At 36.0% G+C, this 27933-nt stretch overlaps 7 protein-coding genes and 1 pseudogene across 7 annotated transcripts; 3 read left to right on the forward strand and 5 right to left on the reverse strand.

The window, feature by feature from the left end:
• The first annotated feature begins 117 nt into the window (after nt 1-117).
• On the forward strand, nt 118-2444 carry LOC113502782 (3-oxoacyl-[acyl-carrier-protein] reductase FabG-like). The gene has a single exon (XM_026884469.1). It carries the CDS (start codon nt 1602-1604, stop codon nt 2355-2357), a length of 756 nt encoding a protein of 251 aa, XP_026740270.1. The 5' UTR covers nt 118-1601; the 3' UTR covers nt 2358-2444.
• A 3295-nt stretch (nt 2445-5739) lies between these two features.
• On the reverse strand, nt 5740-6644 carry LOC113502807 (3-oxoacyl-[acyl-carrier-protein] reductase FabG-like). The gene has a single exon (XM_026884507.1). It carries the CDS (start codon nt 6576-6578, stop codon nt 5826-5828), a length of 753 nt encoding a protein of 250 aa, XP_026740308.1. The 5' UTR covers nt 6579-6644; the 3' UTR covers nt 5740-5825.
• Nucleotides 6645-7924: 1280 nt separating this feature from the next.
• LOC113502809 (3-oxoacyl-[acyl-carrier-protein] reductase FabG-like) lies at nt 7925-9776 on the reverse strand. The gene has a single exon (XM_026884509.1). The coding sequence runs from the start codon at nt 8982-8984 to the stop codon at nt 8232-8234; it is 753 nt and encodes a 250-aa protein (XP_026740310.1). The 5' UTR covers nt 8985-9776; the 3' UTR covers nt 7925-8231.
• Nucleotides 9777-10225: 449 nt separating this feature from the next.
• Nucleotides 10226-11705, reverse strand: LOC113502806 (3-oxoacyl-[acyl-carrier-protein] reductase FabG-like). Its single transcript, XM_026884506.1, has one exon. It carries the CDS (start codon nt 11041-11043, stop codon nt 10282-10284), a length of 762 nt encoding a protein of 253 aa, XP_026740307.1. The 5' UTR covers nt 11044-11705; the 3' UTR covers nt 10226-10281.
• A 278-nt stretch (nt 11706-11983) lies between these two features.
• LOC113502808 (3-oxoacyl-[acyl-carrier-protein] reductase FabG-like) lies at nt 11984-12838 on the reverse strand. Its single transcript, XM_026884508.1, has one exon. The coding sequence runs from the start codon at nt 12821-12823 to the stop codon at nt 12071-12073; it is 753 nt and encodes a 250-aa protein (XP_026740309.1). The 5' UTR covers nt 12824-12838; the 3' UTR covers nt 11984-12070.
• Nucleotides 12839-17511: 4673 nt separating this feature from the next.
• LOC113502810 (17-beta-hydroxysteroid dehydrogenase 14-like) lies at nt 17512-18401 on the forward strand. Its single transcript, XM_026884510.1, has one exon. The coding sequence runs from the start codon at nt 17570-17572 to the stop codon at nt 18317-18319; it is 750 nt and encodes a 249-aa protein (XP_026740311.1). The 5' UTR covers nt 17512-17569; the 3' UTR covers nt 18320-18401.
• Nucleotides 18402-20080: 1679 nt separating this feature from the next.
• On the forward strand, nt 20081-21239 carry LOC113502906 (uncharacterized oxidoreductase TM_0325-like). The gene has a single exon (XM_026884660.1). It carries the CDS (start codon nt 20367-20369, stop codon nt 21108-21110), a length of 744 nt encoding a protein of 247 aa, XP_026740461.1. The 5' UTR covers nt 20081-20366; the 3' UTR covers nt 21111-21239.
• A 979-nt stretch (nt 21240-22218) lies between these two features.
• LOC113502907 lies at nt 22219-24102 on the reverse strand (annotated as a pseudogene).
• Between the last annotated feature and the right edge of the window lie 3831 nt (nt 24103-27933).

The raw sequence follows: 27933 nt of genomic DNA on the forward strand, positions 1-27933 counted from the left end.
TTAAATAAAATTAACAGCTACTTGTAATTCATTATGCTGTATTACAGTATCTTACATAAACGAATAGATAAATCCTTTTTACCTAACCGTTTTATTTCATTTTATCAACTCATTGTTTACTGATATATTTTTTGCACAATCAGTCGTTAACCGATTATGTACTTAGATAGCCCAAATCAAAGACAGGATGCAAAATAATTTCCTAGTACAAATGAACCCAATGGACGAGAAGCTTTACTTTCATTTTTTTGCTTCCAGGAGATTCTACTTTATCACTTCCATATTATTCTTGACAGTTAAAAATGGCAAGCACTTATGTATATCAAACTTGAGGCACGAAACCAACCTAGGGTCGACTCTCCTGATATGTAGTTTCTCAAATGAAAGACGGCCAAATAAGGCTGGTTCACTGTTTTTATGGCAAGGTTGAGAGTCTTTAGCCATAGTGTCCTTTCATAACTTGTTATTGGAAGCTAGCTGTCTAACATCTTAGATTTTGCTTAATTTCTTTGAACCTTAACAACCAGGTTTGCTAAAATGTTTTCCTTCAACGTTAGCCAGTTGTACACCGCAATAAAGCAGAAAGTAAAATAAGAAGAACGGAAGATGTAATTAAGTGCATAAAAATGCGCAAGTAGTAAGTAGACACTAAGTAGATACATAAAAAAATCAACGAGTCAACTCGTCAGTGACTTGTAATATTATGAACAGATTCAAAATCACTTTACTCAAGATAAGCTATTATGAACGCAGCATTCTTGGTGTAAAGTTACGAGACCGAATACCTAACACCACGCTGCGTTCTAAAACTGGCATTATAGACGTCGGTAAAAAGGCTGCTCGGCTAAAATGGGATTGAGCGGGTCACGTCAGCCGCATGGACAGCGACCGTTGGGCCAAAGTCACCACACTATGGGAGCCAGCGGATGGACGGCTTGGCCGTGGGAGGCCTAGGAAACGGTGGCGAGACGATCTTAACGCTTACCAAGTGGGCTGGTTCTATGACGGCCAGAATAGAGAATCGTGGAAGGATTTGGGGGAGACCTTTGCCCAGCAGTGGAACACAGTGGGCCAGATAAAAAAAGCTATTAAGTGGCACCTACTAAACATTAATTTAATAAACTGTTGGCACCCCGCATGGCATACAATCCACCACCGCTTTTCGTTTGGAAATAGAATCCAGCACCCTTACACCATATGTTATATTTCATCAAATTTTATTACTAATGGAATAACTAGAAGGTATAAAAAAATCTAGTGACTTATCGAAAATGATTATCCAGTAATTGTTATCATGGTTTTAATTATTCATCATTCTAGAACACCATCGCTTCCCGGATCAAGATACCCATAAAATGCATATCATTCACGATTACATTGTTTATAGTATCATTGGCTTAATGACAATTCAAAATTTTCTGTAATCTTTAATCGAACCTAAGGCAAAATTTTACCATCGTCATGATTCCATACAAGTCTGGGTGACCATAATCTTATCAAATAGCAGAAAAACTTGCTATAAAATTTGGGTCTGAGCTTGTAAGCAGCATTGACATATTGGCTTATCCACTAAGCGTTTCATTTTTTATTCAAACAAAACTATGAGTTTTAAAAACAAAGTTGTATTGATCACTGGCGGGAGCTCTGGTATCGGAGCTGCAACTGCAGAACTGTTTGCTAAAGAAGGTGCTGACATCGCTATAGTAGGAAGAAATGAAGAAAAACTGAAGAACACATCTGCGAAATGTGAAGAACTTGGCGCTAAAGTACTCATCATCAAAGCAGACGTTGCGGTCGACAGCGATTTGAAAACAATTGTTCCAAAAACTATTGATAGATTCAATAAACTCGACGTACTGGTCAACAATGCCGGGATACAAACAGAAGCAACAATTGCAGACGAGTATTTAATGGAAACCTTTGACAAAACAATAAACACGAATCTTAGATCTACTGTCTACTTAACCAACTTGGCTGTTCCGTACCTGATCAAGACTAAAGGTAATGTTATCAACATATCCAGCATTCTGGGAACTTCGACTCTTGGGAATCCCAAACGGTTGTCCTACTGTGTCTCCAAGGCTGGTATGGATCATTTCACAAGGGCTGCCGCATTACAGCTGACGTCATCAGGTGTAAGGGTCAATACTGTAAGTCCGGGATCTACGAGAACCGACATATTGTCAAATGCCGGTATTCCAGCAACGTGGGAGGAAACTGCTAAGAAATTGAATGTAGAAAGAGTGTCAGAACCGGAAGAAATTGGAGACCTTATAGTATTTCTGGCAAGTGACAAGGCCAGAAGCATAACTGGATCTAACTACTACATTGACAATGGTGCACTGTTAAAGAATTAAAGGAAAGTGTTATTTGTTAATTCACCTATCTCAAAAATGATATTATGATTATGTATTATTTGTAATAAATAAATTATCTAAAAACAATTTTGCTCTATCATCTAGTGTTGAATCACTTTAATCTCCCTCAACAGTTATAGATTGTCGTATTAATAAAATAAACATGACATCGATACATGACAGGCGAAAATGACCAATCGTTATTTTTCGGGAGAGAAAAAGAGGAGGCTTACTCGTATGTAGCTGAGCTAGTGGCAACTTAGACGTGAATTGTGACACAGGTAGCTTAGCGTACCTATACAAGAAGTGCATCACGTGCGCCTGATTTTGACATCTTTGCAATACGCTCATCCACATCTTCATTCCTTAATAGCCATGCATGAGAAAGCTTATTAATGTTAGTTTTTTTTCTTTTAAGGAACAGCTTACCTACTCTCAACAAACACGAACATTTTCGAATACTCATTTTAGTTCAGTTCAAAAGTCTATATTACTTTTATATAACACTAGTTGTTGCCCGCGACTTCGTCCGCGTGGTTAGAAGAAATTGCGACGATAACTTTAGATTTAAACTATCCTATCTCTCGTGTTGGATCGAACTGCACATGGTGTGCGAATTTTATTATAATCGGTTAAGTGGTTTAGGATTCCATTGAGGACAAACATTGTGACACGAGATTTATATATATTAAGATTAATCACATTGGCGTACTTATTCTTGTCTTAAATAACGCAATGTTCTTTGCCTATGAGAGTAATCTGACTTTTAGATTTTTCACTTTGGGGTTTTTGCTTCTCCAGATCTTTCAGTATCCCATGAGATATATTTTTTTTTTACAGTTATTAAGGTGTTTAAAATTATGAAAGCAACAATTTATAGTTCATGTACACTTTGCTTTTAGGTGATTACAGGCGTTTGAGAACACATCAGAATCTGTCCTCATGGCTTCTGGATAATCTTTCTATACATATTGTACAGTTATTTAATCACCTGCTTCATTTTCATCATTGGCCTAGCCTTTTCCCAACTATGTTGGGGTTGGCTACCAGCCTAACCGTTTTCAGCTAAGTACGTAGGAAAGTTTTGAGATTTGGCACCTGAACTTCAATTTTTTTCAAAATAATTTCCGTTGGCTGCTATACATTTCTCCATACGCCGAAACCAATCATCAAACATTTTCTGCCATACTTCTTCACACGCTAAGTCCCACGCTTGAATTAATTCGTCATCGTTGGAATACTGCCGACCTTTCAGTTTATCCTGTAGCATCGGGAACAGTCCAAAATCACAGGGTGCAAGGTCGGGGCTGTAGGGAGGGTGTTCAAGTAAAATTAACCCAGTGCTACTTAAAAAATCTAGAGTTAATTGAGCGCGATGTGCAGGTGCGTTATTGTGGTGCAGTCACCAAGTGTCGAGACGCGAGTTGGGTCGTAGGTTTTGAGAGATTGAATCACTTGAGGTAAACAAATTTCTGTGTACCATTTTGCGGTAACAGTTTTCTGTTCACGAAGACGTAAAGTTTTTATTATGCCCCTTTTACCGAAGAAGACTACGATCATTTTCTTTTTCACGGATCGAGACTGTTTGATTGTTCGGTGGTTGGCTGTTCCTCATCTTTAAAAATCCATACCTTGTTTTTAGACTTAGATTTGACATCGTAATAGTAAAGCCAAGATTCGTCACCTGTTACTATAGAATTCACGTAAGGTGATTTTCCACCATCGAACATATTGAGCATTTTTTGACACCAGATTTTACGACACTCCATTTGAGCAACTGTTAACAGATGAGGTACCACAACGTACAATCTTTTTTAACTTTAAGATGATCGTGTAAAATTTTGTGAATTGACGGTGCACTAATCTTCAAGGTCTCTTCTATTTGTTTATAAGTTATATGTCTATCTACTTCAATTAGTTTCTTAACAGCAGCTATGTTTTCTAAAGACACAGTTTCAGTAGGCCGCCCGGGACGAGAATCGTCAGACAAGCTAAAATCTCCTCTTTGGAACTGTTTGTACCACCGATACACTGAGCTACGGGACGGTGCTTTTTCTAGAAATACAAATTTTAATTCACTAACACAATCATCAGCACTCAAACCTCGCTTGAAATTATAAAACATTATTGCCCGAAAGTCGCGTCGCGTTAACTCTGCCATCTCGACTTAATTAAAAATTATTAAAAAAATATTACGGGTAGATAGAATTATTTTTTTATTTACTACCTGCTACTAATAAGGTTAGCTATTAGCGGTAACAGTTTGATCCTTATGCTCTGGATAGTTTAGCGATATCTCAAAACTTTCCTAGTGACCTACGTACCAGTGTTTTACAAGGAGCGACTGCCTATCTGACCTCCTCAACCCAGTTACCTGGGCAACACGATACCCCTTGGTTAGACTGGTTGTCAGACTTTTTCAAGCTTCTAACGACCTGTAACGACTGTCAAAGATGTAGGAATAACACCTGCTTAAAAACTTGAAATAAAATATTATAGGGAAACGCGCACACTCAAGAACTAACCAAGGGTGATTTCATTCCTACCTTATTATTAAAATAATGTCTGAAGTGTAAAGTGGAAACATTTAGGTATACCTTCTTTTTACTGTATGTAGTTTCTTTCTGATTAATTTCTTTATCAAGACTAAATTATTTAAGCTGCATATAGTGTGAATGACATTCTATAATATAGAGAAGTGCCTTATAAAAAATAGGCGACAACTTATTCAAGTAAAATTGTTCTGTGCAAAATGCTCGTCACACCGTCGATGCACGGACTATGGTCTACAAAATTTCCGATCTACATTTGCGCGGAAATGCAAGATTTTATTGTAAACCTACTTTTCAGTCTTCCTTTTATTTATGAATATGTAGTTACAATTGTAAATATCAAAAGCGCCTTTCATACAACAGTCAGCAAAAAATTACCGAACGGAACTTTTGATCAGTGAAATTAAGGATCATGGGCTTTACTATTTTAGGATATCTTATAGGTTATGTAAAGATAAAGGTATAAATTCCCCATATCAGGATCAGAAAATCCCTTTTCTAAGTCTACGTGCCAAATAATGATTAATACTTTTTTTTGTACAAGAAATCTTTGATAATTGTCTTGAACAGGTTTTGCATCAAGTAACCTTACTCTCTGAAAAACCTTACTCTTTTCACTCTCAATATTGCTTCGCACATTAAATGTTATACAATTTTTGACCTCACTCAATCTACGATAGTAACGACAATCTAGTAACACGAACGCACTAGCTTATCAGCATACAAACAACACGCGACTGATATCGTTATCAAGCAACGTTCCTAACCTATAAACTGACACACTTGTAGGAAGGAAAAAGTCAGGTCACCCACTACTCAAAAACAGTTGATTCTATATCATAAAGTCCAATTTAATTTATAAAAATACTCACTTAGTTTATACAAAGCAAAAATTCTTACATTTCTATATCACACATTATTTAATGGATTGTCCATTGTCAATGAGGTAACATGCTCCTGTAATACCAACTGCTTTGTCACTTGCTAAATACACAATTAAGTTAGCCACCTCATTCGGTTGAGAGCACCTGTTGAGAATTGTGGCTGCAGCAAAATGTTCCCACTCGATAGGAACGCCAGAATTATTCAGGAAGTTGGTACGAACAGGCCCAGGGTTGACAGCATTGACTCGAACGCCCACTTCTCCAAGTTCTAAAGCAGCTGATTTAGTGAAAGAATCCACAGCGGCCTTTGTAGCACAATACGATGAGAACAGAGGTCCACTTCTCACCGAGACACTGCCCACGCTTGAAGTATTCACAATACATCCTTTAGTCTCAACCAAATAAGGAGCAGCTAAAGTTGTAAAATGCACAACTGCTCGGAGATTGGTATTGACTATTTCATCGAAATTTTTCATGATTGTTCCATCGAGTATCTTCACTGCTGCCAACTTAGCAGCGTTGTTAACGAGAACATCTAGCTTTCCGAATCTGTCGATGGTTTTTTTCATAACCTTCTCAATTTCTTCGGGTTTCGAGATATCAGCAGGGATCGCGAGTACTTTCTTGCCATATTCTCTGCACTGGTCAGCCGTGTTGTGAGCTCTGTCTTCGTTTATGTCCACAACTACCACATCAGCTCCTTCCTTAGCGAAGAGTTTGGCGGTAGCTTCTCCTATTCCGGAGCCCGCGCCAGTGATCAAAACTACTTTATTTTCAAACGCCATGTTGTCCCTTTGGCCGTGCGCGACCGACTGATATCGCTATATCAATGAATGTTATACGTATACGGTAGAACCGGTTTGAGGGTTCCGCAAAAAATATCTATTTTTATCATGATCTACTACCAAAACAAGAATCCTTGATACAGAGTTTTAATTTTATAATATGTAATGTAAACATTAGATCGGAAATTATTAGTCCTTTCGTCATTGTCGTGTAGAAGATTTAAGCAAAATTCCTTAGTCGTTCTGTTGGTTTCGAATGATACGAACCGCTGACACTTGATCGTTTGAATACTCGAACAATGTAAGACCTTGTATTAATTTGCATGAACAAATAGGCAAGGTTCAATGTCCAAGTTTTCAAGGTCTTGTTTTAGTGTCATATTATTATAGTAAAAATGTAAAAATGTTCTCTGATGGAAGTGTGGTGATGTAATAATATTAGATCGTATGTACGGAACATTTTGTGTTGTGTACACGGTTTATGTAAATAATGTGAATTCGGTCAATGTCTCTTTGTTAGTTTAAAAGGCTGGGCCTCAAATGTATAAAACGAACGTACAATAATTGCCTTGAGAGTTATTGTAACTTATTTTTTTAATGTAAATAAATAACAAATAAACATTTTTATTTCGCTTTAAAATCATATTAGATGCAGCCATATAGAGTTGAATCTTGTACGCGGATTCAGTCCAACGAAGGTTTTTCTGTAAGATTAAGTAGTTTTTTCATTCTAAAACTTATTATTCTAAACCTATCTTACCAGAGCACTAAGTTGACGTATAATAAACAGTAATTCTTACGTAACTAATTATGTCACATAAGATCTACGTTCAGAGGAAAACGTTTGACCTTGCATCTCTTGGTGTCTGGCATCAAGCAACACGACGTCTAGCGTATAGTATAATATATAAAAAATCTAATGTTGTCTTGATTATATTTTATTCAGGCTGCAGAATCAGTTTTTTGTTATAGTGACTATCGTGAGAATAATCTATACTTCTATACTCTATACTAATATATAAAGCTGAAGAGTTTGTTTGTTTGTTTGAACGCGCTAAGCTCAGGAACTGCTGGTCCAAATTGAAAAATTATTTTTGTGTTGAATAGACCATTCATCGAGGAACCATCACGCTGCGACGAACAGGAGCGAAGATACAATAATGGAAAATGTAAAAAAAACAGGGCAGGTATAAATCATAACTTATATCTTCTACCCACGTGGACGAAGTCGCGGGCAACAGCTAATTAATTATGAAATTGTTTATTAATGTATACCTATTTTTATCGGGATTGCCTGGCTGGAAGAAACTAGTGGAAATAAACAAAATATAACGCAAACGACGATATAAGCAGAAAACGATTTTTAATCAATTTTACTGATTGCACTTTTAGCTTTTTATCAAACAAATGTTCATGAACACGCTATCTATTCACGCTGTTTATTTTTGTAATTGTATATCTGTTATTTTCGGTACCGTTGTTGTCAGATGGTTAGTATTTTAGGCACAATATATACATTTTAATCATTTTATTTCATAAAATCACTTTAATGTACGTATATCGTTACACATACAATTCATTGTCCAAAATAATTGAATGCATGTAGTACAAAAATCTGCTCATATTTAATTTAAACGCTTAAAAAACCACACATTACTTGATGGAGTGTCCGTTATCAATAAGGTAACATGCTCCTGTGATGCCAACAGCTTTCTCACTTGCTAAGTACACTATCATGTTAGCCACTTCACCGGGATACGATATCCTGCCCAGAACGGTAGCTGGGGCGAAATGATCCCATTCCAAAGGAATACCAGAATCAGCCAGTAAATTAGTACGAACAGGGCCTGGATTAACAGCATTCACCCGAATGCCCACTTCTCCAAGTTCCAATGCAGATGATTTCGTGAAAGAATCAATGGCAGCCTTTGAAGCAAAGTACAGTGAGAACATAATCCCACCCTTAACTGTAGTACTACCCACGCTTGAAGTATTCACAATACATCCTTTAGTCTTCGCCAAATGAGGGGCAGCTAAAGTAGTAAAATGTACAACTGCCCCGAGATTTGTATTCATTATATCATCAAAACTGTCCATGAGTGAACTGTCAAGAATCTTGACTGCTGCGAATTTAGCAGCGTTGTTGACAAGTACGTCTAGTTTTCCAAAGGTATCGATAGTCTTTTTCATGACTCTTTCAATTTCATCGGATTTGGAAACATCGGCTTGTATTACGAGGACTTTCTTGCCATATGCTCTGCACTGGTGACCTATGTTCTGCACTCTATCTTCGTTTATATCCACAACAACTACATCAGCTCCTTCCTTAGCGAAGAGTTTGGCAGTAGCTTCTCCTATTCCAGAGCCCGCTCCGGTTATCAAAACTACTTTATTTTCAAACCCCATTTTGTCTTCCTCTGAACGTGATCAAGACTGACTGATATTGCTTTATCAATGTAATTATGATTGTACTGTTGTTATGGTTTATAATACGTTGGTATCGCTTTGAGGGTTCCGCAGAAGACGTATCAGATCTATGTCTGTCAAATAAGACTTCCAAGATTACTTTAATTGGTGACTTGACTTTTTTTGACTCTTTGTTGTTTTTATATAAAACTTTATGTGTTGTAGTGTTCTAAATATACAATACATCTCTATTTTGAGTGTTATCAGTACTGCTACTACTTGTAAACGTTACGTCTTGGGCTAATTTGAGTGGGGAAAATTATCAAGCTCAAAAAGTATTTTTATGTGTAAAATAATGTTAGTTTTGGTGACAAGTGCCTATCCTCCTAAAAGGCATATTTTGTCTTTCACTTTTTACAATTAAGATTTTATTCTCAATATGTGCAAACCAGCATGAAAACAAACTTTTCATCTATAGACAGAACCATAGGATACTACTGTGATGCGGATGCATCGAGGATATGGCGGCTGGACCGTGGTACGAAATGAGTGATGTGCCTGCGCAATTTTTAAATGTGGGTTATTGAAATCAATCGCCTCACTTGCAAAAACGCACTAACGATTAGCATTAGATCACTATAACATTAGGACTATTTTTTATGAAGTTTCATTCACATTTCACGCAAAAATATGTAGGGATACTTAGTTCACATGGACATCTGGTAGGTTAATATGAATCAGTATATAGTTGCTTAGCTTAGCTTAAATGTAAATGTAAAACATGTTTATCGGTTGTGTTTTTGTACAGTAGCCAAAGTGTAATAAAATATACGCTAGTGGTGTAGGAATAAGGATAACATTTGATTGAGTGTGCGCGATGCGTATTTATTGCTTAGTAAACTGCATCAGTAGTAAAGCGGACAAACAACCTTCACGAGGATCTACGGGTGCATAGCATGTTTGCTCCTTTGTCTAATTCATATGCAGAACCGTTTGCTTTACATAATCACGATTTAGGTAATTGCAATATTTATCAAAATCCTGTTACTAAGTAGATATAGATAAGAAAAGTATTTAAGTGCACTTTCAGACATTCTGACGTCTCAATGAAAATTTATTTTTGCAAAATGGAATCAATTCGGACTTATACGAGGGCTGAGCCTTTACCAAAAAAGTCACATATTTTAGTATCCGCAACCCTGTAAGGTTCATCAAATTTGGATAAATAAATAACACATTAATGAAATGTATCATAATATAATGCTGGATGTAAATTAATATTAAGTCAAAGCAACTCTCAATGATTTATCAGTGCCATTCCGTTATCTATAACATAGGTTACACCAGTAATACTTGTAGCCCTATCACTGCAAACATACACTATTAAACTAGCGACTTCTTCAGGGTCCGCAGTCTTGCCCAGAGCTGTTTTCTCACCAACTTTTTCCCAATCACCAGAAATTCCGGAGTCAGCCATCAGGTTTGTACGGACTGGTCCAGGGTTTACGGAATTCACTCGCACGCCTGATGATGCAAATTCTAATGCTGATAAACGGGTAAAAGAGTCTAAACCAGTCTTGGCGATACAACAAGCAGGAAAGGCTTTACCACATCTAGTATCCGTGCTTGCAACACTCGAAATATTTACTATACAACCTTTTGTTTTTATTAAATGAGGAGCAAATAATGTCGTCATCACTACTACTGATCGTAGATTTGTGTTCATAATATGGTCATATTGGTCCAATATAGTTCCTTGAAGAATACTGCTTGGCTGACCTAGAATACCCGCATTATTAATTAAGATATCAAGTCGTCCAAATGTGTCAATTGTTTCCTTCAAAATATTTTCTGCTTCTTCAAATTTGGTAACATCTGCAGTTATACCGAGTACTTTATTGCCGAATTGCTTACATATTTCAGCTACGTTTTCAGTCCTTTCATTGTTTATATCTACAATAATAACGTTCGCACCGTTTTTGGCAAATTCCTTTACAGTAGCCTCTCCAATGCCACTTCCCGAACCAGTAACTAAAACGACTTTATTTTCAAAAGACATGTTTTCAAGTGTATCGTATCCTTTGGCACTATTAATTTCACTGATAACTTATTATTTTATCACACATGTATGTTTTAACACACCCGCTGTTTATTTTTGAAGTAATATATTTCTTATCTTCAGTAATAATGTTGTCAGGTGGTAAGGTATTTTACCCGGAGTCGACAATTATAATTAAGTGCAGACTGGACTCGAAATAATCGAATTTGCCATTGCCAGTCCACAGTGAGTTAGCCTGATGGTAAATGTAAACATCTTCTCTATATGAAGAGGCCTGTACCTCATGGAACATATAGAGGCTGGTATCTGGTATTACTATTATATTTATTTAATCACTGGTAATAACATGTTTTTTTTGTGAATACCTGAAGATGTTTGTGTAACCTATAGCTGGATACCGATCAAAGAGCAGTAGGTAGCTTACGAACCGCAATTTCTTTAACGTTGTCTTTTTAATATACTTCTTACAAATAGACGTATAATGAAGGCGATAGATTCTAGAATAGCAGTAAATAGTTAAACAAATTACTATTTTAATTCAGAAGTGTGCCAACAAAAAGTACCCGTTAAAATGGAAACTCATAATATGGCAATCTTGTGCATAGTGTTAATGATAAGACCATCATATAACACAAACGAAATACTCATTGATAACGTTCCCATGCGAACATAATTGTAAATAAAGTGTTTTTGATCATGATACACGACTGCTATAAAGAGACAAGGGATCTATTGAGTACAAAAATAATAAACTGTTCGAAGATTAATATTATTCCACCCACAATTAAAGTTACCTATTCGTTTTCTAAACTAACGCGATGTAACCTTTTTTATGGTCTCTTAGACGCCTTTAGTAACTTGTAAACATTCAGTACAAAATTGAAAATAAAAAATATGGTATAAATATTTAATGGTATTTATTTTAACTAAAACAATCATAACAAGAATTTCAAATGAGATTATTATAATTCAAAATTGTACTCAAAGTTAATCTAATTAAATCACAGTTGAATAAAAACATCAGGCATTACTTGATGGACTGACCGTTGTCAATCAGGTAACATGCTCCTGTAATGCCGGCAGCTTTCTCACTAGCCAAATACACAATTAAATTTGCCACTTCACTGGGGTGCGAGCTCCTGCCAAGAGCCGTAGCCTTAGCGAAGTGCTCCCACTCAATAGGAATACCAGAGTTGTCTAAAAAGTTGGTACGAACAGGCCCAGGGTTGACAGCATTCACTCGCACACCCACCTCACCGAGTTGTAAAGCAGATGATTTCGTGAAAGAATCAACGGCAGCTTTCGTAGCACAATACGACGAGAACAGAGGTCCACTTCTGACTGAGACACTGCCCACGCTTGAATTGTTAATAATACATCCTTTGGTCTTCGCCAAATGAGGAGCAGCTAAAGTTGTGAAATGAACAACTGATCTGAAATTTGTCCTGATCAAATCATCAAGGCTGTCCATAATGGTTCCATCGAGAATCTTCACCGATTTCAACATGGCAGCGTTGTTGACAAGTACGTCTAGTTTTCCAAAGGTATCGATGGTCTTTTTCATGACATTCTCAATATCATCGGCTTTGGAGATATCAGCTTTGATCACGAGGACCTTCTTACCAAATTGCTTGCATTGTTCAGCTGTTTTCTGTGCTCTGTCTTCGAACATATCCACTATTACTACGTTGGCCCCTTCCTTGGCGAAAAGTATGGCTGTGACTTCTCCCATTCCAGAGCCGGCGCCGGTGATCAAGACCACTTTGTTTTCGAATTCCATTTTGTCTTCTTAGTACGTGCTTGAGATAGAGTGAGACTAATGATGCAATGTTAAACAGTCCAGGCTTTTATATCTATTCCAATACGAGAGTTACTTTGGGGTACCGTAGGAAAAACAATAATTCTTCAATGAAGATACGCAATTGAGTATCTGGATAAAAAAATATTGTGAAACATTGTTCTAGTTCCATATCTTTCTAATGTTATGCCATTACTGTTTGCAATGATTATATTCTTATTTTGCGATATTAGTAGACATTTAGATGTTTAATTGTTCAAGACACTGTTTGTTCATTCTTTAATTCAACTAGTTAATGGCAATCCAAAATCATCAGCTAAAATACTATTTAATGTTTAGTACTAACTGGCGTAGATTGCACATATCCGTAAAATCTGGAATTTTCATGAATAGTTTAGCTATAGTGTTGTGTGCCGTCAGTGATCAATACTCCTCTATGTGGGCAAACGATTTTGTTCAACAGTGGTACAATATAGTTTGCTGGTCAGGGTGCTGAATAATCATATATTATTTTAAGGCTATCTACGGAACCATTTGGTTTCCATAATACAGCGGTTTATCTTATTGCTCGTCTCTTACATAATATTGCGCAATTTCGAAAATACGACATCTATTAAGTTTATTGATTACAACTATACATGCCAGTAGAGATAATACCTTAATTAGGATGTGATAGATCTGTTCTGATAAAATAATTCTTTATCATGGTTTTAGAGAATGGCTTGCTAGGAGGAATTTAAGAAAAGGTTGTATTTTTTAAGCTCTTTAGTTCTATGGCTAGTGAAAATCCTTTATGGCGTTAAAGGCCTAGAAATTTCGAAAATGCTTTTAAATTAATATAAAAAATGACTCGTTGTTTTTTTCCCTCTCAAAGTTAACGAATATAGAGCCATATTCACATTTACAAAGTCAGATATAAATATAGGAATATAGCATAAATAAGTGACACTGCGTCAACGGAACCAATTACACGTTTTCAAATGCTGTGGAACCCTCATCATCGTAAATATTTCAATATGACTCATATCTCAAAGACATAGAGTTGATTTTGCTGCTGCTGTACAGACTTCACAATATAATCCATATCAGATAAGATATATTATGACCTAACGATTGCTCGTCTTGCTTGAGAAATATTTTTTTGATATTCACTTACTAATCACTTATAGTTAAGTAGCTCCGAAGTCGAGTACAATTTCATTTTTTTTTAAATAGATATTGAATTTCCATAACGTTAAAAAAAATCACTAACTATGTGTAGAGGTATTTCAATCTACATATTTCCTATCAATTCGTTCAAACTTTAGTATGCAGAAAATCCTAGAAGGAATAGCAGATTGAAGAATCGTGATGCAGGTAAATAATAATTTATTTATTTATCACACTAATCTACCATTACAGGTTACTTAACCAAATGCGGTAGCTAGAACTAAACAAAGGTAAAGGTATAATAAATATTTAATATAATAATAATAAATATTTGCTTAAAATAAAGACTATAACTACGAAATCTAAAATAAAACAACTGACATACTAAAACGCGTTACATAAATTTTTTAATATTTCAGGTTCTTACATAAATTTATTTTAATTTTTTGTATAGATTATACCGCACTCAACCAATAAACTCAGTTAATTGCAGACTTCTGTTCAACGTAGGTGTCCTACAATTTAGGTCAGAAATAGAGAACTTTGTTAATATCATGCTTTAATTGTGTCGCGGAGATCACAAACATTGTTTTTCTTTAAAAGGAAAACGACTCTCGGTTTTGTAATTCAATCATTCTATCTTGGGAGCTAAAGAAAACAGTGCTCAGTGCTTCTTCACAAAGACACCTAGACTCAGGACAAGCTTTCACGGGGATCGAACCAGGGCAATGTCGTGCTCTGTGGAGTTGGCTTGGTGGCTATCACCGGTGGATGGCTATCCGTGCAGACAAATTAGATCAAAAAGATTTCCCAGACTTAAAAGAAGTGATTTTGAATCACACGAAGACTAGGTTCAGATAGAAAACAAAACCGCGTCACGTTGAGCACAGTGGCAATATAGCAATCAATACTTGGTACTCGAATGATAACAGAATACTTAACTTATAAATAATAGAAGGATGCTTGGCTATTAATTCTCTTAATAAAACCTCTTTTAATGTCGCGTAGGTTCTTGAAAGAAAGTGGCAATCAAGATTGTAATGCGGAATCACTGCAATCAAATGTAAAGAGGAAACGTTCATGATGTAAGTACTTTAGAATATCCACGACCATTCTGATACTTCTAAATTTTGGGCTACTAACAAAATACACCACCAGACACCAGAGTCGGGACCAGCATTTGTGGATCACACAAACTTGCGCGGGCAAGGAACCGCGTCGCGCACAATGGGCGGGTCTGGTTTCAATAGCTATGTAATAACCACACACCAAATGTAACTTTACTAATAACAAACAAACAAATAAGAGCAGGAAAAGATAACAATTAATAAGAGATAAAAATTAAAAGATAGAATGAAAAAAAAAACAAAACAAAGCCGGTCGACACCTGAAAGTCTCACATTGTCACTCAGATTGGCTATTGACAGTGTATTAAGGATGCAACCAAGGAGAGTCTATTGAATAGGTAGGAGTCATTTCAAAAAACAGGACGTAATTATGAAAGGCTAGATTGGAAATGAGTAATAAATACACAACTTTTCAACTAAAAGGATATAAGTGACAAAATAAATAAGACACAAACGAATTTCACAAAAGCAGTCAATTCATTTTTTACACATAATTTCAACTACCTCAATAGCAAACCATTATCAATGTCATAATTTGAACCAGTTACACTTTTAGCTCTATCACTAGCAAGGAACGCGATGATATCAGCCACTTCTTCTGTCTCAGCAGCGTTGCCTAATATAGTTATTTTCATAAGGCCTTCAAGCAAAGAGTCTGGTAAACCACATGCATTGAAAATATCAGTAGTATCTGGTCCAGGACAAACTGCATTAGCCCTCACACCATTTTGGCCAGCTCATATGCAGTACTGCGAATGAAGTGATCCAGTGCAGCCTTATACACTTTATATTATACACTGAAGAGGCTGGGAGGTTTGTAACGGCCAGTCACACTTGAAATATTGACAATATTTCCCTTCAAAGGAACAGCTCTTATGTTCTCGAAGACTAGGTTCAGATAGAAAAAAAGCCGCGTCATGTTGAGCACAGAGTCAATATAGCAATCAATACTTGGTACTTGAATGATACCAGAATACTTAAATTGTAAGGGTCGTCGCACACGGGCTACCGGCCACAACTACAAAACGCCGCAACAGGCATATTTACTGTAGTTTATAAGGACTTGCTGCATAAGGTTGTAGCTAGTGGTCGCTACACGCTACAAAACATTGCTCGCTCTTCTATATAAACTGCGTAAAAGTATAGGAAATATGCCAGTAGCGGCGTTTTGTGGTTGTGGCCGGTGGGCCGTGTGCCCTAAATAATGCAAGGATGCTAGGCTATTCTCATAAAAAAAACCTCTTTTCAACGTCTCGTCGATCATTCTACTTTGTTTAGTAACCCCAGCATTATTGACCAGAATGTCAAAATTTCCAAATTTGTTGATTGTTTGTTGGACTGCCGATTTTACTTCAGCGTCTTCCCTCACGTCTGCTTTGATGGCGAGTATCCTAATGCTAAATAGTTTGCCGCTTTTAGCCACTGCCTCTAGTCTATCTTCATTTATACCAACAATTGCAACGCAGCACCAATACCTGAACTTTCATCAGCAATTTGAACGACTTTGCCTTTAAAACTTATTTTAGTTTTACGTATTTTATTGACGGTAAAAATAAATACATTGAAAACAATTCACTGTTCGATCATGGGTTTGGGTTCATTATCTTGAGAATTATATTTACTTTATCTCACATGATGTCTGAATATGATCGGTTAATGTGATTGGATAAGGATGCATGTCTAATAAAGTTTAATTTTATCTCATATTGTCAAAAGTCTTAAGTAACATATGGAAGTATTTCCCTTTCAAAATATTAATAGCAAATATTCTTAATGTATGAAAAGGTGTGAGCTAAATTTCAGAGGCTTTATAGATATTTGTTAAACATAACGTAAGTACGCTGTAAATTACTTTGAAAATCTTAGTGGCATTCTGTGTTAAATATGTTAAAGGATTTAAAGTAAAAAATACTACAACAGTTAAATAATTGTTGTCTCAATAAAAAGCGTGGCAAAGTCGAAATCAACATTATTTTGAAAATAATACTCCTGGAGTGACTTGTTTCATCTGAGACCAAATCAATCTTCAAGGATGTGGAAACTAGCCATAGTATGTTTTTAAAATATTTGACACGAATGGATTAATTCTGCCTAAATACCTACTAACAAGAGGGAATAGACGCTACATATAAATAAGCGATACCGATAACTTTGCACGATTAACAATAAAATAAAAAATACTATTAAGTACAAAATACTCATAGTCATCGTTACAGTAATAACAACATATCTGGATAGTGAATAACACAGACGATCTTCGAATTTTCATCATCCATATAATCCTTAGATGACCGCATCGCATCACGTCATTTTTTTGTTATCGAGTTCTAAAAGTACCTAATGAATAAAACACCAAGATTAAACGATTAATTTACGATATATAAATGATGAATTTTCGTGTTCTCTTATTGTGTTCCGACTCTCTTAGTGTGCTACTCGTACAGTCAAAGCTATGTTTGCAAACAAAGTTGTTCTCATCACTGGCGGTAGCTCCGGTATCGGAGCGGCTGCAGTCGAAGGCTTTGCTAAAGAAGGTGCCTTCGTTGCTTTCGTTGGAAGAAACGAAACTAAATTAAAGGCAGTTGCAGAACGTTGCGGAGCAAACACCTTTCCCATAAAAGCTGACATCGCCAAAGATGAAGAAGCGAAGACCATAGTGGCGAAAACCATTGAGAGGTTTGGTAAACTTGATGTCCTAGTGAACAATGCTGGAGTAATGCAAAGGGTGAGCTTGAGCGACCCAAATATTTTAGATGCCTTTGATTTCATTTTGAATACGAACCTGCGATCTGCCGTGTTGTTAACAAGTCTGGCGATTCCGTATCTGAAAGAAACGAAAGGAAACATCGTCAACGTTTCAAGCATAGGGTCATTCCGCATTCCAGCTGATGTTGAAGGCTTGGTTAGTTACTCAATTTCAAAAGCCGGATTGGATCAATTCACCAGAGGTGCTGCTAAGGAGTTTGCTTCATTTGGGGTAAGGGTAAATTCTGTCAACCCTGGGCCTGTAAGAACTAGACCGGCAATTAACAGTGAAGGTAAATATTTTCCTGACGATGACCTCATAATTAAGATGACAGCATTGGGAAGAGCATCTGAGCCAGATGAGATCAGTGGTCATATCCAATACCTAGCAAGTGATAAGGCTAGAAGCGTGACGGGTACGTGTTTCGTTATGGATAACGGCGTTCTGCTTAAGTAATATTATTGTCGTGCAATACAACAATCCAGTAAAAGTTCTGTTTATTAGATTGCTGATTGAAAAATAAAACATATACAGCATAGATCTCACTTATTACTTGTATAGAAACACGTATAAAGTACCTATTTTTTCATTTGCTAGTACAAATATTTATATCCTAATGGGGTTTCGTAGCTAAAGGGTAAAAATGGACCCCGAAGAGTAAGGTTCCGCTATCTGTCCATCTGCATCCCTCTCGCGTCTGTCGCAAGGCTCTTATTAACCATGATAACTACAAAGTTGCAATTGTCATAAAAAATATGAGTTTCTGGTACCACTATAAAAATAAACTTAAATATTTGGAATGAAACTACTTTTACGGATTTTATCGCGGTTTAATTTTAGATTTTAGTTCCCGACGTTTCGAAACCGTATTATTGGAACCGAAAATTAAATATTTGGATTATAAATGTGGCATTTGTCAGTCCAGTAGTCTGACTTCAAAAAAATTTCACACAAAATACCAGAGTAATCTCCAAACAATGAGGTGACACAAAATGACAAACAATATCACTGAATCATCATGACTTTAATCAGAATATATCGAAAGATATTCGTAAAAAACATGTCACGTGATTTTCGCAGCTAACGCAGCAACTTAATAAGCCATCACTTTGAGAAAGATATGGATAAAAAATATTATTCAGGATTTACAATTATACCAATGCATTATGTGTATTCCAATATCATGAAATAATCCCAGTCTATGTGCAAGCACAATATACTCAATAGGTAACAAAAAATATTTGTCCTAGGATTGAACTCGCGGAACGATGCAGACAGCGGCCATTATTGTGATTACATATCTCTTATTACTTGATACCTACTACTTGACCATCTATCAATTTCAATCTCAGAAACTATTACCATGCGTTTGGAATGAGAAGGTTCTCATCAAAATTGTTCCTACGGCTCACAATAAAATACCTAGTCGGAGAGTTCGAGTCCTGTCAGTCGTTCGAATTACTATAGTATCTATCCTACTACTATTATAAAGGCGAAAGTTTGTAAGTATGGATGTATGGATGTTTGTTACTCTTTCACGTAAAAACTACTGAATGGATTTGAATGAAACTTTACCACAATATAGCTTATACATCAGAATAACACATAGGCTACAATTTTTGAGGTTTCTAATGTGAGGTCGTAAAAAAACACATTTTTTGCGCCTACATTGCAAACGCTGACTGAATCCTACAAGATAGATAGAAGGCAGGTATAAATTATAACTTATATCTTCTAACCACGCGGACGAAGTCGCGGGCAACAGCTAGTCTACTATACTTTTGTACTATGGTACGAAACTATGCGTTTGAATTAAATATTTGTATTATCCGATTATTACAGTGTTTCCTGCGCATTCAAATTATAAGAAAATATCCATGTCGGATAGGTTCATATGTGCATGGGAACAACGACTTAATTCTCTTTGCTAAAATAATATTTTGCAAATCAACATGTCACTATGGCAGTTAAAACCTCATTTGAAACGCATAGGTCTGTGTACAAAATACATTCCTTGTTACGCATCTATGACAATAACACTTGATATTGGAACTTCAATATTTAATTAATGTAACAGTAGATCGGTCTTTAAACAGTTAGTGAATAATTAAAACCTAACAAAATGGTAATTTGTTGCTTACCGGTCGATCATGCCAAAGAATTACTCCAAGGAACAGGTAATTTAAAATGGAAATAAGTCATGAAATGGAATTCATTTTGACAGTGTCAAATATGTATAAGTAAATTGTCATTGTCATATTTACATAAATACTTCGTAAATTTTTAATGTTTTACAACAATGCCTACAATTAGTAAACAGCATCACACTGATATCTTTCGAAAACTGATAAGATTATTCCATCACAAGCATGCGCTAATCTTCATCAATGTCTCTTACGTAATAGCTGTATGCACTTATCTGATTATTCTCTGGCATCAGTATACATTTCTATTCACCGCAGAACAGTCGATATTACAAGAGGTAATAAGTAATTAAATTAAAATGAGTTTCTGTAATAAAGTTGTTTTGATAACTGGCGGCAGTGCTGGCATAGGTGCTGCGACTGCTGAAGTGTTTGCCAAGGAAGGCGCCTCACTCGCAATAGTTGGAAGAAACGAAAACAAATTGAAAGAAGTGGCTCAACGTTGTCAAGAATTAGGATCTAAAACTCTCACCATCAAAGCTGACCTGACCAAAGATGAAGAAGCGGATAGTATTGTGAAGAAAACTGTCGACGAATTTGGAAAATTGGATGTTCTTGTCAATAATGCAGGGATATTGAGGCAATCAGGTATCATGGCAGATGACTTCTTATCATCCTTTGATGAAGTGATGAACACAAACATTCGCGGCCCTGTTCGAGTCACTCGCTCTGCTGTGCCCAGCCTTATTGAAACGAAAGGGAACATTGTAAACGTATCAAGCATTGCCGCTACTAACGTGAACAGACCAACATTCATCGCGTATAAAACCTCTAAAGCTGCTTTGAACCACTTCACCAGATGTGTTGCTTTTGAACTTGCTCCTCATGGTGTAAGAGCAAACTCAGTTAGCCCTGGACCAACACGTACAGACATATTTGAAGGATTACAGGTAAATGTTGATTGGTTATTAGACAAAACAGCTTTACTTAGAGTATCAGATCCAGTAGAGATCGCTGATCTCATTGTGTACGTAGCTAGTGATAAAGCAAAAAGCATCACTGGTTCTAACTACATCATTGATAACGGTTCAATGCTAAAATGAAGTAAATAGACTTGGCACAGTCAAACAATGTTTCTAAATATACTCTGCCCGACGAATACAAGAAACGACTCATGAAATATTTCTGTCTATAAATAAATTGGATGTAATAAATTGATCTTTTGATTTTTAGTATTATTTTCTTCCTATTACAACTCATTATTATTCTTTAGTGTTGATCGGAAACATTTGCATCTTAAGTTGGCAAGGTCGACACTAAAGTGGCTGATAACATTTCTCGTTATCAAACATAATGCGTTTCGCAAACGATGTCAAGAATTATGGTTTATGTATAATTAAATTCATATACTCGTACATTCTTTTGAAATAAGCAGAAACATAGTTGAAATGCTATTTGGGAGTATTGAAAAATTGAAATATAAAGAAAATTAAAGCGTTAGGTTTAACTAACTTTGATAAGAACGAACAAAACCATTTTTAATGATCTATAACAAAACAGAGTAGCTGGTTATGAAAACACCGAATTTGGTTATGATTTTCAGAGACAACCGATTCCGAATACCGGCGAGGTACAAGCATTTGCGGAATCTCATTATCAGCACAGTTATAATTTTTGTTTTTCATTTTTCAGGTGTACGCACAGTTTTAATCATTTATTTTAGAAACTATGGACTCTTTCTTTCCTTAAACTTCACGACCGGAAAAAAGAAGATTTAGATTTTTATTCATAGTATTGGTGGTTCTTGCAAATATTACTAGGGAGACTTCGATTTTATCCGGGATGTGACCGTTCGAGTTCTTGTTTTAATAATCAGTTTGGCTATTCCCAAACCTAAAGAAACGAAGAAAGCATAACTAACGATTCAAAGGCTTGGTATATTACGCTGCATAATATGCTGTATTGGATCCAAAGGTACTGCTGATTGTTCTACGTGGAGTAAGACCCCGGACGCGCTCAGTGGGTTTGTTAAGTTATTGTTAAGAAGACGACGCCTGAGGCCAAAGACCTCAGTCCTTATCCAATACCTAGCTAGTGATAAGGCTAGAAGTATGACGGGTTCTTCTTTAGTAATTTAATTACAAAGTCTAGATCTACATCTACTCGTCTGCCAAGAATGCTAAAGGTTCACAGAAATAAAAAATACTTAAATTGTAGAAAAGAAGATTTATTGCAATGCATTTAATTTTCATTCAGTGTCACCTGCCTATCATGTCACTTTAACATTGAACCGTTATCAATGATGTAGTTAGAACCAGTGATGCTCTTTGCTTTATCACTGGCTACGTACACAATGAGATCAGCGATCTCTACTGGATCTGATACTCTAAGCAAAGCAGTTTTTTCCAATAACGTATCGGCATTTACCTCTAAACCTTCAAATATATCAGTACGTGTTGGTCCAGGACTGACCGAATTTACTCTTATACCATGAGGAGCAAGTTCAAAAGCAACACATCTGGTGAAGTGGTTCAAAGCAGCTTTAGAGGTTTTATACGCGATAAATGTGGTCTGTTCACGTTAGTAGCGGCAATACTTGATACATTTACAATGTTTCCTTTGGTTTCAATAAGGCTGGGCACAGCAGAGCGAGTGACTCGAACAGGGCCGCGAATATTGATGTTCATAACTTCATCAAAGGATTTCAAGAAGTCGTCTGCCATGATACCTGATTGTCTCAAAATCCCAGCATTATTGACAAGAACATTCAGTTTTCCAAATTCGTCGACAGTTTTCTTCACAATACTATCCGCTTCTTCATCTTTGGTCAGGTCAGCTTTGATGGTGAGGGTTTTAGCTCCTAATTCTTGACAGCGTTGAGCTACTGCTTTCAATTTGTTTTCGTTTCTTCCAACTATTGCGAGTGAGGCGCCTTCCTTGGCAAACACTTCAGCAGTCGCAGCACCTATGCCAGCACTGCCGCCAGTTATCAAAACAACTTTATTACAGAAACTCATTTTAATTTATTTACTTATTGATTCTTATAGTATCGACTTTCTTCGGTAAATAGATATGTATGCTGATGCCAGAGAATAATCAGATAAGTGCATATAGCTATTACGTAAGAAACATTGATGAAAATTATCGAATTTTTGTGATGGAACAATTTAATTAGTTTCCGAAAGATATTAGTTTTTAGTTGCGTTGTAATTGTTTGCATTTTTGTAAAACATTCAAAATTGACAATGTAGGTAAATATGAAAAAGACAGTTTCCGTCTATTTGACAAACAATGAATTCCGATTCATATATTTTCTTTAATTTAAAGTGAACGGTTTATTGAAGTTATATTTCAGTGTGTGGAAAATGACCATATTATTATAAGATGGTTTTTTTATAAGTATTACATAAAATTTGCTTCGTTTCTAACAGTGATGCGTGCTTTTATAAGGTTTTTTTATTCTCTGGTGGCTAACTAAAGGCTTAGTTTACGCTACTATGATAAGGACCATGCTTAAAATGGCACGTGGAGCTTTTGTGTGATCCATAAATGCTCGTTTACCATTTGGCAATAAATTAGACTCTACATTGGCTCATCGAGCATATGGTGGTTTAAAGAGACAGTCAGCCCAGATTCTATATAAAAAAATCTCCTTCGTCTCCTAGCAAGGGCCCAGGAGGCTTTTGCGTAGGTTACTGAAAGGGAGCTCAGCATACCTAGAATTTTTAACCGACAGTTTGCTATTCCCTTGCAATTGGGATCACGTGAGGTGCTGGGTATTACTTTGATGTATTTATATTTGTAAAAAGCCCACCATGACTGTGACGGTGCAAAAATGTAAATACTGTTTCATGAATAACTCATATATAACATAATATACTGATAACAGCGATAAAGATTGTGTTTGTCATTCTATACTGCATCATTATTAATAAATTGCTTGGACATTAAGATTTAGAAAAATATTAAATGTTTAAACTACTGAAAATGGTCAAAAGCGTTCCGTAGACAACACTACCTTTAAGAGATGATAACGATAACCTAAATGTAGGATAAGTATCAAGATTCGTGTTTCTAGTAAATTCATAATTGGGGTTTGTGTTTTTGGTGATCTTCATTAATTTAAGTGCAATTTTAAAAGAACAGTATGTCTCTTTTATTGGAAAAGGCTGTATACGAGGAAGACATAAAATTAAGAATAAAGAGTATTCGCCCTGTTAACTCCTTTAACGGTAGGAGGTACCATAGTATGCAAAAGATATGTGAACATTACAATAGGCACAAGGCAGGTGCTTGGATTAAAAATACGAGTAAAGAATAAACATTAGCGATCCAAAGTGTTGGTTTTATCAAGTACAAATTGGAAAATTATAGCATTAATAAGAGTCACCTGAGTCACCGTTACAAAAACTAATAAGAAACCTTGATAATGATGATAAGGATAAAATTAAAATAAAACAAAATGATTTGATGTTAATTTCCAATAATCTGCTGTTTTTGCGGATTCATGTGACAAAAAGTAATAATAATTGTTCATTGTCATACTTAAAAGCGAGTTTTGAAACTTGGTCGGAATTTCCCAAAAATCCTTTTATGCCTGTTATTAAAGATAAAGATGAATTAAAAATATATCATTTTAAAGGTCAACGAAAGATAAGGAGAAAAAGAGAAGAAAAGTTAGAAGAGGCTAATGACACAGACCAATTTCTAGCCGATGCAGAAGCTGTCAATTACTTTTCCGAAATATCGTAGTGGCCGTACAGTTTATTATTAATGCATGGATTTGTCGAGGTGCATGGTTTATTTCTATGCAGACAAAATACCAATGTGACTTTTCAAAGTTGTGTCCTTCTTTCATTATTCTAAGACACCACTGACAGAAGGTGAAGGAAAATATCGTGAGGGAACCTGGATTCCAAATTGTTTACCTCAATTCTCCAACCTTCCCAGCCCAGCGGTTGGACGTAAATAGGTTGGTATTGTTTTTTCACAATTTACTATTGTAAAAACAATATAGTGTATATTTAATGGGGGCCTAGAGTAAAACAAAAAATGAAACTACGAAAAAAAAAAAAATAGAAGATACCTATAGAACAAAGGGGCGAAGTGAGGACGCTCAAATCCTGTAGTGGGTTGATAAAACCTATTGATGGCGATAATGATAAACGAAATCCTATGGTAGTAAAATGTTGCAAATTGGTGGTAAAAAAAAGACAATTTATATAAAATACTTATTTAATCAATACAATTGAAAAAAAACTTAAACTTGTAGCTTACACGTCAGCTAGGTACCAACTTTAAAATACGACATTTTACAGTCAACACTACAATCAACTTAAAAAAAAGGATTGATCGCGAACACAATAAATGAGGACTAACATAAATAGATCACTTAAGAAGCATGCCATTATCAATAACGAAACAGGATCCCGTCACACTTCTAGCCTTATCACTAGCTAGGTATTGGATAAGATCACTGACTTCATCGGCGTCCGATGCTCTTCCCAATGCTGTGATATTCTTCATCATATCATCGTCAGGAACATTATCAATCCCACTGTTAACTGCCATATCAGTAATAACTGGTCCAGGGTTAACAGAATTCACCCTTACTCCAAATGATGCAAATTCCTTAGCAGCACCTCTGGTAAACTGATCCAATCCGGCTTTCGAAACACAATAACTTACAAAGCCATCCATTAAAGATGGAATGGTAGTTGATGCTACGCTTGACACGTTAACCCTAGAAAGATAATCATATTGTGACGTACGTTAAAGATAATCATGCGTAAAATTGACGCATGTGTTTTATCGGTCTGTATATCGAGGTTTATTTATTAATTTGAATAGATATTAAGTTTTATTATATTTACACTTACATACTAATAATAAATTCAACAAACTATTTATTTATGTTTATTTATTTATTAAAAAAAACAAAAAACTCAAAATTTCTTCTATAAAGTAACAAAACTTTTAAACATTCTCTCTTTTACAAAAATAAACTTATTTTGTACTTTAAAAACAGTCATGTTGTATTATAAAATAAGTAATTAGCTTAACTTATACATAATAGAAACAAATTATACTTATTAGTCAGTCAGAAACAACTTTGGCACATATCAATATTATGCTCTCGACAAATAACTTTTTTGCATTTTTTGCACGATGCATTTGCCTTTCGCCTTATTTTAGAGGGGCAGTAAGTACAGTAAGTACGTTTTTCGTTACTGGCTCTTCAGTACTGTCATCTGATGTACCAGGCACTTCATTTGGCAAAATATTAGAGATATTATCGCGCAAATATCTCTTCAAAGTAGGAGCTTCTAAACGCTTACGCATAAACGATGACGTCAGGCTCATGTAAAGGTTTCTCATAAATTTTTTGCGACTTTGAACCTTTTCTCCCTTGCTACTGACATTATGGCTGTATATAATAAAAGAATTTATGCAGGCAATGTTTATCATTCCGTACAATAATGCCATAGGCCACCTATTCGTCTTCCTACTGCAGGTCATCACAGAACACATTTGGTCTAGCGTGTCCACTCCGCCTTTAGTTTGATTATAATACATAACCATTTGCGGTTTACCGGTACTTTCGTTGATAGAAGCATCCTCATCACAAGATGATAATAAGTATACCATCTTAGCTGGCTTCGGTTTATATGAGACGAGAGTAAGGGGTCCGTCAAAACAAAACATCGATGTTCCCACTGGCCTGGAGCGACTGTTTTTCAGTACTTCCGGTATCTCGCGTTTGTTTGATCGCACGGTTCCCACAATGGTTAACTTATACGGTTCTTGTAGTAAGTTTTTTGCCAAAGGGATTGAGGTGAACCAATTGTCACACGTAATATTACGACAACTACCGTGCACAGGCTTTGATAACTCCTTCACGTAGTATTCACCGAGTGGTACTCCGTTGGTCTGTGTTCCTCTTCCCAAATAAGGCATTCCATTTATCATATACTTTGTACCACTGTCACACATCATGAGGATTTTATTCCATACTTACTTGGCTTGTTTGGGATATACATCCTAAACGGACACCGTCCTCTAAAACCAAGTAACTGTTCATCTATGGTCAAATGAGCCCCTGGAGTGTAATTTTGTATGCACTGATGGATAAAGAGATCCCATATTTTCTAACAGGAGTAAATACATCGTTTTCTCGAAGTGTGGGCCGTATACTTTTGTCATCCATTCTAAGACATCGTATCAAAAAATCAAAACGATCACGACTCATTACAGAGACGTACACCATTGACAAAGATCGATCAAAGAGGTCATCTGTGGACATGTGGTTATCTTTTCTCACTGCTGTCATTACCAGAATACCAAAGAAAGCATAGATTTCATCTTCATTCGTGTCACGAAATGTAGCACCTGTCATAGATTCCCGACGTTTCAATGATATCTCAGCATTTGTCCATTTTACAATTTCCGAAATTATCTCATCAGTAAAAAATAGTTTGAAGCATAAAAGTGGGTCATATATATTGCGGCACATACGCGTCGGACCTCTTTGAGATCTGACAATGTTCAGTGCAGAGACTCGGCTACGCCTCGTGGACTTGAAGTTGACCAACAATGTTTATTCTTACCTCTAATAGTCCTCTGTGGCAAGGTCAAGATTTTGTTAGAAGCCAATGAAGAACCTGGTTGTTCAATAACATTTTGTTCGTCTAATATTTCACTACCGCTTGACGTTGGCTGCACTTCATGTACCTCATCTATAAACGCTTCTTCTGTATCGCTCTGGACGTCATCTTCACTTACGTATCTGATATTTCACTGTCAGAATCCTCACCAACAAGCTCGTCATCGCTTTGCAGAAGAGCAGAGAGGATATGCTCATCGTCTAAAGAACTACCCATTTTATTATATATTAGTCACGATATCTATAACAAGAAAATATATATA

Source organism: Trichoplusia ni, chromosome 18 (genome assembly GCF_003590095.1).
Source record: "Trichoplusia ni isolate ovarian cell line Hi5 chromosome 18, tn1, whole genome shotgun sequence".
Classification (NCBI taxonomy): domain Eukaryota; kingdom Metazoa; phylum Arthropoda; class Insecta; order Lepidoptera; family Noctuidae; genus Trichoplusia; species Trichoplusia ni.

Coding starts and splice junctions, on each gene's coding strand:
- LOC113502782 (XM_026884469.1), top strand. CDS start 1,602: ATGAGTTTTAAAAACAAAGTTGTATTGATCACTGGCGGGAGCTCTGGT.
- LOC113502807 (XM_026884507.1), bottom strand. CDS start 6,578: ATGGCGTTTGAAAATAAAGTAGTTTTGATCACTGGCGCGGGCTCCGGA.
- LOC113502809 (XM_026884509.1), bottom strand. CDS start 8,984: ATGGGGTTTGAAAATAAAGTAGTTTTGATAACCGGAGCGGGCTCTGGA.
- LOC113502806 (XM_026884506.1), bottom strand. CDS start 11,043: ATGTCTTTTGAAAATAAAGTCGTTTTAGTTACTGGTTCGGGAAGTGGC.
- LOC113502808 (XM_026884508.1), bottom strand. CDS start 12,823: ATGGAATTCGAAAACAAAGTGGTCTTGATCACCGGCGCCGGCTCTGGA.
- LOC113502810 (XM_026884510.1), top strand. CDS start 17,570: ATGTTTGCAAACAAAGTTGTTCTCATCACTGGCGGTAGCTCCGGTATC.
- LOC113502906 (XM_026884660.1), top strand. CDS start 20,367: ATGAGTTTCTGTAATAAAGTTGTTTTGATAACTGGCGGCAGTGCTGGC.